The sequence below is a fragment of the Arachis hypogaea genome, chromosome 11 (assembly GCF_003086295.3).
Source record: "Arachis hypogaea cultivar Tifrunner chromosome 11, arahy.Tifrunner.gnm2.J5K5, whole genome shotgun sequence".
In the NCBI taxonomy this organism is placed as follows: domain Eukaryota; kingdom Viridiplantae; phylum Streptophyta; class Magnoliopsida; order Fabales; family Fabaceae; genus Arachis; species Arachis hypogaea.
In genome coordinates, this window is record NC_092046.1 from 39,870,628 (window position 1) to 39,879,850 (window position 9,223).

Consider the following 9,223-nt stretch of genomic DNA (forward strand, 5'->3'; position numbering starts at 1 on the left):
CTTCGTATTACTCGATAATATGGTCAGAAAGGGATAAAAGAGAGGAGAAAGTGGTCGAAAGATTTAAATTGGGGCGCAAAACCTCACTGTCAATTAAATGTATATATAGGCGTCCCCCAGTCTTATCTCGTTTACACTGTAAACGAGATAAGGCTGGAGAACGGATTTCGATAATAATTTTTGTAATTATTTATTTCAATAATTAAAATATTTATTTTATTTATTTAAATAAAAAATTCGATTTTCTTGTAAAAAAGTAATATTCAATCCCATAAAAGAAGAATAAAGGTTAAAATATCTTTATGCTCCAAAAATAAAAAATATTGTGTACACAAAAAATTAATTATTATGTATTTATATAAAATTTTATATATTTTAACTTATTTTTAATATTTATTTTGTCAATATATTTTATATATAAATAATTAATTTAATACCTGATATTTGACATGCATGTTGTATGGTTACTCCAAAAATCAAATGAGAATTAGTTTTATTTTATGAGTGATTCAACCAAAATTGATGATGAGTTTTGAGAGATTTATCTTAGCTGAGAAAGATTTCATGGGTACATACATACACATCCTCTACTTTTTAGTTTTACTCATTATATGAATAATTTAATTTTCACACATCGAAATTATAAAAAAAAATTACACATGCATCTAATTATTTATTGTCACATTAACAAAAATAACTATTTCAACAATCAATATGTGAATCTAAACAAACAAATATAATGAAACAACGGTGTAAAATAAGTGTAAAATAGTTTAAACTGTGATTCTCACAAACTAAATTTCATTGTTGTACAAGCCCCACAATGGCAAAAACACAATAAAAAATATTATTGCTTTAAGTTAAAATTGCATGACATTAATTTTTTTTTTTTTAAAAAAAAAAAGAAATCCTTAAATGAATATATGTCCTCTATGTTAGCTGAACTCCTGTACTAAAATTATATTCACTGCACTTTGGCATCACAAATCATACATCATTATATATGGTTGCATTAGTCTGAGACAAGCATAAATGATATTGAAATTGAGCTTCGTAACTTTATACGACTCTTCACCAAACACAAACACTTGTTTGGTCGTAACAACTATATAAAACTGCAGTGCAGCCCAAATGGAAAGACTAGTGCACTGTAATAACTCTAACACACTATTATTATTCTTTACTCTTCTTCCTATACATCACAGCCACTGAAAAGTGATGAACCTATTTGCTCCACAATCTGTGGCACTGATTTGAATCAGAGTCACAGAAAGTGGTTCCAAAGAGGCACACATCGTAGCTGCACCTTGATAAAAGGCAATGTGAAAGCAAGCTTGTAATATCACATTTTTCAGAGGAGATATCATTAGTCCTAAATATTATGATTCTCCTCTTTCTGAGTTCATTCTGCTTCCTTTGTTTTCTTTCTCATATGTTATGTAAGAAAATATTCATGTAGCTTCCAATGGAATATGACACCGAGATGATATCATCATTTTCTGGTTGCCACATGGTTGAGGAAAGGATGGTAAGTATTACTTGTTATTATGATGCATCCTATTTTGTACGGCCTTTATGGCAGCAACTCTGGCCGCGTTTGCTGCTTTATTAGCCGAAGCCACCACTTTATTCACCCCAACATCTACCTTCGCCAAGTTATGAGCTTTCTCAGCAGCAGAATGTGCATCCTGCTTGCAATGAGAGAAGTAAAAAGGGTTAATTATAACAAGGTGCTGCACAGCCACGTTGCAAATTTTTTTTAAAGTTTACTGCGTAAAGTCTTCAACCGAAGTAAAAGAGGGTTAATTGCAATTTCCCTAATTCCCTTGATAACAATAAACAATCAGAAATAAACATGAGCAAAAATATCAAATAGTAAAACTATATAATTATACCGTGTTTTCAAGTTGAGTTTTTTTATTTTTCAAAAGAAAGAACAGAACAATTCCTTCCTCATCCAATTGTTTTCGGTTGTTCAAAACTACCATTTTATGTTTCAGATCCAATTTAGGTTAACATGTAGATATAGATGCAAGAAAAGTGAAGAGAAAAAGGTCTACTATGGTACTCTACATTGACTGCATTGAAAACCTTGGCCTGGTCCACAGCACATGGAGAAGCAGTGTGATTGTTCTGCATTTTCAGATCGTCAAGAATCCCATTCTGCCAGTGACCGCATTGTGTTTCCCCATTTCTGAAAGTATAACTTCCCAGCCCTTGTCTTCTTCCTTCATGCCACGCTCCTTCGTAGCGATGACCATTCTGAAATTGGTACACTCCAAAACCGTGCATCATGTCCGCAAAATATTCGCCGGCATAGAAGTCTCCATTTCTGCAGTAAATAGACTTGGTGAAGAAAATATATATTTCACATGTGAAGGGTAAATTAAACATTTCTACTGCAATTGTTCTTCTACTAACACATTGAATAAAGTTGCATTTTTGTACTTCTCCTATAATAAAAGGGTAGTGGGGGAATTTTCCCTCTCTTAGGCTCCGAATCAGTGGCTATTATGGAATCAGGATGTGTAACACTTAGAAAGTAGTCAAGTACTAATCATCTACAAGAAATGCTGCATGGACATTTCTAGCTTGAACTCACAGAAAAACCCTAAACCTGTCTTAAAAATATACCAAAGTTGGATTGAACAAGATGCATGAGAAAGTTGATGTATAAAGCAGTTGTTCAGGAAACACTACAAATAAGAACAATCCCTATACCCTGAACAATGAACAACGAAATATATATACACACGCATTGAACCTAAACAGATAAAATCCAATTTCCACATCTTCCAAGCTGTTTTTGAGTGGCAAATTCAGGACCAAATGAAAAAACAGTTAGTTAACCACCCTAATTGCTTTAATGCAAACGAAACATTAAACAAGGAGATTAGGAGTGGTTCTTACTATGGATCATGCCATTACAATGAAGAAAAAGAAAATAAAAAAGTGCAAGAAATACACAACACAAGACACACACATACATGTACATACATCCAATCATGCACACATTACCACGTCAGGAAAATAACTACCTCTCAGCCCTCACACTCATTGCTTGAAAACGACCAAAGAATGTACTCAATTAGATGAGAGGGAAAAAAAGAAAAAGAAAAGAACATTTTTTATGTATCAAAATTAAAGTATTAGTGACAAAATTAGTTTCTATGCAATGTAAGACAATGTAAAAAACAGTTTTATCCAAACATTTAATCATTTATTGTGAAATTAGTACCTAGATTTTCATACCCAATGCTTGAAAGGTCATAAAAAGATGAATTTGATTACATGATAATTCTGAAAAGTTCTAGACTCTTGATGCACAAAAAATAACCAAGGATTTAATTTCTATACAACACAGGCATTCGATCATATATTGCAACATGTTCACAACTACCTTTCACACAAACTATTTGAAAAGACAATTTAATTGGAAAAATAAAACTGACCTAAAATGGTACTGGCCAATCCCATGTTTAACACCCCATTTGAACTCCCCAACATATTTGCTCCCATCATTGCAAGTGTGAACTCCAAAGCCATGGCACTGCCCATTGAACCACTCACCAGCATACGCATCCCCACTGTAGGACCTATAGATTCCAACACCATGCCTCAAACCTTGCCTATACATTCCCCTATACCTGCTCCCTCTTGCCCATGTCTCAACACCATAGCCATCATACCTTCCATCAACCCAATCTCCCTCATACCTTCCACTCATATGGTAGTGATATACCCCACTTCCTGAACACTTCCCTTTGTGGAACTCACCCTCATACACATCACCATTGCTATAAATTTGAGCATAAAAACCTGAACTTGGGATCTTTTGGTTCCTGGGGTTGGACCCAATGGACCATAGAACGGGTTGGTGAGTGTTTGAGGTGGAAAATGATGAAGACAGCTTTGTGGGGAGTGATCGAGCGAGGAACAAGCGGATTGAGGGTAGTCGCGGGAGTGCTAGGTTGAGAGAGAGCAATAGCAATGCTGAGAAGATGATTATGTAGAAGAGATCGAGAGGGAAGAAGGATCGGTGAGTAGGGTTTGAGAGGAGGAAGTAGAGGGAAGGTATGGAGAGGAATATGAGGAAGCGGAAGTGGGGATGTGTGAGAAGCTTCAAAGGTTGAAACTTTGCCCCAAAGGTTGTCTGAAATGGGAGATCTTGGATGCGGTTATGGCGGGGAGGGGAGAGTTGTGAAGGCGAGGGTGATGGCGATGAGGAAGAGGGATGGTTGGTAATGGCAGTGTTCATTATGGGTCTCTTGTGGGGTGAAGAGAGTGGGGATTGTGATGATGATGATGATGGCATGTTAGGGAAGAAGCATTGGTGTTCATGTTGTGAGGGAATTATGGTTGTGTTGCTTTCTTGTTCATCGTGGTGTTGTTGGGTTGGTGGATTGTGTGTACATGAAGAAGAAAAGGGCGAAATTTGGATTGCGAACTGATGGGTTTGGCTTGGTGGTGTGAAAATGGTGGAAGTGGTTTGAGTCTGTGGATCTAGTTTGGTGTTCGGTGGTGAAATTAGTGTTGATGAGGAATAGGTAGAAAGGGCCAAGCTTTCTTCTTCTTCGAATTGAAGCTCAGATTTTTGGTGGTGTTTATGCATTATTAAGCAAAATAGAGAAGAATAGTAATGCCACTGCTTTTATGTGCCTGAAGCTGAAAAAGGTGACTATGTATTCAACGGTTTCTTTTGCTTTGCAAATTGCAATTCTGATTTTGTTTTGTTTTCTCTTTCACTCTGCGGCGATTGGACGTTGCAGCTCTAAAAACTGCAGTGTGCAATTTGATGAAGTTTTGCAATTTGATGGTAAGACACAGTTTTGCAATTTGATGGTAAAACAAAGTTCCATGTCAGAACAGGTTGCTGGTTTTTTTTTTGTCCTGACGTGGAGGAAAATGACATAAATGCCTGTGAAGTGTTGTTGTAAAGACATAAATGGTCAGCCCACAAGTTGCGTTTAGTTGGCTTTAGTTCGTGGATGAGCCCATGAAATTTTCTATAGCCACCACTCACATAAACATTACAAAAACAACTTTTTTTAAAGACGCTTACATAGCAAAATCTAAACTATACATTCTAAAACCACACTTTTCATTACAAAACACTTAAAACCGTAGTTTTTTATAAGAAAAAGCGTTTTCTAATGGAAAAAAATAAATTAGAAGATTTAAAAGAAGAAATTATTAAACTATCAAAATTAATAGATCAAAAACTAATGATTTTAACTAATGTTAATTGTAATGACACTGAATTCCTAAAATCAATACAAAATGATTTTTTTCAAAATCTTTATTTTATTATAAGTTTTATTGAAGGACTTCAAAAACCTGAAAAAACTTATATTTCACACGGAATTTCTAAAAAATGCTACCATGGAAATGATTTCCCACATCTTTATCATACTTTTAACCCACAATTAAATTCTATAGTAGATATGCTTAAAGAAATTTTAGTATCCATAAAATTTCAAAGAAATAAGGAAAAAGAGGAACCTAATATAAACGAAATCAAACAGATATTAAATAAATACTTTCAGAAAGAGAATCCCAAAAAAGAAAATTTTCAAAATATAATCAACATAGCAGAATTAAAAGTAAAACCACCATTGAAATTATGAATATTGAAGAAAAATTAGAAGAAGTTACAATGCTTTTTAAACAATTAAAAACGGCTCAGAAAAATAATATTATGGAACAAGGATTTCAAATAGAAGAAGAATTAGTAAATTCTGAAAATATAGAAAATGAAGAATACATCCTAGATTATTCAAATGACGAAGAACCAACAATTCCAATACAAGTAAAAAACGAAGTTGGAACATCTAATGATAGTCAATCTCAATTTAAATGGGAAACATGTTTTGATAATTATGCTTTTAAAAAAGGGTTTATAAATAAAGATTCAAAATATACAAAAATACCATCAAAATATGTTCCTAAAACCCAGGAAATGGAAGGAGAAAGAATGCTCGATTTAGACTGTAAAAAGAATGAAAAAGAAATTTTCGAAAATTGGTTGAATTCCTTCTTATTAGAAGCCTTTACTAATCCAAAACTTAGTGAATTATCTGGAAGAGATATTTAGAATTACATAGGGTTTCATACTAAAGGAACTATAAGAGATTATATGACATCAATAGAAAACCAAATAATAGAAGAATTAGCAACAAAAACAACAGCTTATGATAAGATATTACATATAATGATGATTCTATATAAAGAATTTTTTGGAAAAAATATTATAGATCATAGACAAGAAGTCTATAATAAAGAATATCAAGAAGCAAAAAACCATTTAGCTAATATTCAGATATATGATTTATGTAATGTGGAGTCTTATATATGTGAATATAGAATACATTATTACAAATTAAAAGAAGAAGATAAAAATCATTATCTTAGTATGTATATAATAAAACTTCCATATCCTGCTAATGAATTTATAATGGGAAGATTTATAAGAGAAATAAATAGGGGGACAATTGAAAATAATTTTGGTGGAGCAACCTCTGCAATAAGAGAGGAAATAAAAGAACGTTGTATGCAAGAAGCGACTCAAAAAAGATTTGCAAATATAATTAGAATTTGCTGTCAGGATAATGGAGAGATACCCCAAAAATATGGTCTTAATAAAAATTTTCAAAGAAAAAGAAAATATCAATTTAGAAAAAGAAAATACTATCCAAACTGGAGAAAAAAGAGGTATTTTAGAAAAAGAAATAACAATAAAAACAAAAGACAAAAAAGTGACTATTGCCCAAATAAAAAAGAAAATTGTAAGTGTTGGTATTGCCAAGAAGAAGGACACTATGCAAATGAATGTCCAAAAAAGAAGGATAAAAAGGATCTTACCAAACAAATAGAAATTGCTAAGTCTTGTTTCATGGAACCATTAGAAGAATCTGATGATAACCTAGACTATATTTTTGAATATGTCTCAGAAACAGACTCAGAGACTGAGTAATAATGCCACATTTATTACTATAAAAATAACAGAAAAATTTATAAATGCTTTCATAGATACTGGAGAAACACAATGTTTTGCTAGTACAAATATAAAACTTGATTGGAAAAAATTAAAGAAACCATTAAGAGTTAGAATAGCTGACAAATCAATACATAAAATTGACCAAAAAACAAAGATGGCTGAAATTTTTATTCAAAATTATAGGTTCATTGTTCCATCTATATATATGTTAGATTCTGGAATGGATTTTATCATAGGAAATAACTTTTTAAAGCTATATCATCCATTCATTCAAGAATTAACATATATAGTTTTAAAAGCTCCACACGATTCTTCAATAAATCAAAAATCAAAACGTATAAAAATACCAACTACTACTATAGATAAGATCTTAAAATTTAAAATATTTTCTATATTAGAGACATGTTATTTAAATTTATACTTTCAGATAAATATTCCAAAAAATAATATTGAAATAAAGATAGAAGAACTTTTGGATGAAATTTGTGCTGAAAATCCTTTAGATATTAAAAATACAAATAACGAATTAGTAAGCATTAAATTAAAAGATCCTACAAAAGAGATAAATGTTCCAAATAAAATTCCTTATTCCGCAAGAGATAGAGAAGAGTTCTCATTAGAATGTAGAGATCTTTTGGAAAAAGGAATTATAAGATTAAGTAAAAGTCCTCATGCGGCTCCAGCAGTTTATGTCGAAAACAATAATGAAATTAAAAGGGGAAAACGAAGAATGGTTATTAACTATAAGAAGATGAATGAAGCAACTATTGGTGATGCTCATAAACTTCCAAGAAAAGATTCTATTTTAGAAAAAATCAAAGGAGCAACTTGGTTTTCATCTCTTGATGAAAAATCAGGATATTGGCAACTTCGTTTAGACGAAGAAACAAAGAAATTAACTGTTTTTACTTGCCCAACAAAAGAATCAACAAGTGTGTTGCTCTATGAATGGAATGTATTACCATTCGGATTAAAACAAGCCCCAGGTATTTATCAAAGATTTATGGAAGAAAATCTAAAAGAGTTAAATGAATTTGTTTTAGTGTACATTGATGATATACTAATTTTTATAAAACAGGATAAAGAAGATCATCTTCAAAAATTATTAATAGTTTTAGAAAGATGTAAAGAAAAAGAATTAGTTCTTAGCAAAAAGAAAGCAAGAATAGCAAAACAAGAAATAGAGTTTCTTGGATTAATTCTATCCACTCAAGGAAAGCTAAAACTTCAATCAAATGTTCTAGAAAAGGTAAATTTATTTCCTAATAAAATAAAAGATAGAAAACAATTACAAAGATTTTTAGGGTGTATAAATTATATTTCTGATTAAGGATTTTTAAAGAATATAACAGAATACACTAAAAGCTTATTTCCAAAAATAAGTACTAAAAAAGAATGGAAATGGGATGAAAAAGATAGTATCCAAATTCAAAGAGTTAAAGAATTATATGAAAAACTTCCAGAACTTTATATTCCAGAAGAAAACGACTACTTAATAGTAGAAACAGATGCTTCAGACATAACCTGGTCAGGATGTCTAAAAGCTAAGAAAGCTATAAAAAGTTTGGAATAAGAAAAAGAATCACTAGATTCTAAATATTTCCCAAAGGAATTACTTTGCAGGTATATTTCAGGGACTTTTACTCCAACAGAACAGAGATATACCACTCATGAAAAGGAAACTCTAGCAGCAATTAAATCTCTTAAGAAATGAAAAATTGATTTACTACCCAGAGAATTTACATTAAGGACAGATTCAAGTTACCTAACAGGTTTCATACGATATAATTTAAAAGTTGATTATAATCATGAACGATTGGTAAGATGGCAATTATTTTTGTTACAATATCCAATAAAAATTGAATATATTAAGGGTGACAAAAATGTTATTGCAGATACATTAACAAGAGAATGGAGTTCGTCTACAACGCATTAGATCAAGAAATTCAAAAATATGAGCAAGAACTCGAAAAATGCAAGCATTGTCAGCAAATAAAGACACAGATCCAATCCCTCAAGAAGGCCATTGAAGCAATGAAATCAACACAACAAGCAAAACCATCAGAGTTCAGCCAGCTAAGCATGGTGGACAAATCAGGTGAAGAAAAAATTTCAGAAAATAAAACAATTGCTGAAATTATTAAAAAATTCACCCAAGATAAAAAATATTATGTAATTTATAATGGCCCTATGAAATGAGTATATGATGCCTGGGAAAAAGCGGCA

At 31.7% G+C, this 9,223-nt stretch overlaps 1 protein-coding gene across 2 annotated transcripts; it reads right to left on the reverse strand.

The window, feature by feature from the left end:
* Positions 1-935: 935 nt before the first annotated feature.
* LOC112720729 (uncharacterized) lies at positions 936-4,916 on the reverse strand. Of its 2 annotated transcripts, none has more exons than XM_025771778.3 (3): positions 3,453-4,916; positions 2,074-2,332; positions 936-1,688 (listed from the first exon to the last, which is right to left on the reverse strand). In XM_025771778.3, the coding sequence occupies exons 1-3, from the start codon at positions 4,610-4,612 to the stop codon at positions 1,536-1,538; spliced, it is 1,572 nt and encodes a 523-aa protein (XP_025627563.1). In that variant the 5' UTR covers positions 4,613-4,916; the 3' UTR covers positions 936-1,535. The 2 variants fall into 2 exon arrangements, with proteins under 2 accessions (XP_025627563.1, XP_072062853.1); XM_072206752.1 differs by having other exon boundaries at positions 2,092-2,332; positions 3,453-4,853.
* Positions 4,917-9,223: the final 4,307 nt, after the last annotated feature.

Coding starts and splice junctions, on each gene's coding strand:
- LOC112720729 (XM_025771778.3), bottom strand. CDS start 4,612: ATGCATAAACACCACCAAAAATCTGAGCTTCAATTCGAAGAAGAAGAA. Junction 2,333..3,452: donor ATTGGCCAGTACCATTTTAG/GTCAGTTTTATT, acceptor TATTTACTGCAG/AAATGGAGACTTCTATGCCG. Junction 1,689..2,073: donor AGGTTTTCAATGCAGTCAAT/GTAGAGTACCAT, acceptor CATTGCAAGCAG/GATGCACATTCTGCTGCTGA.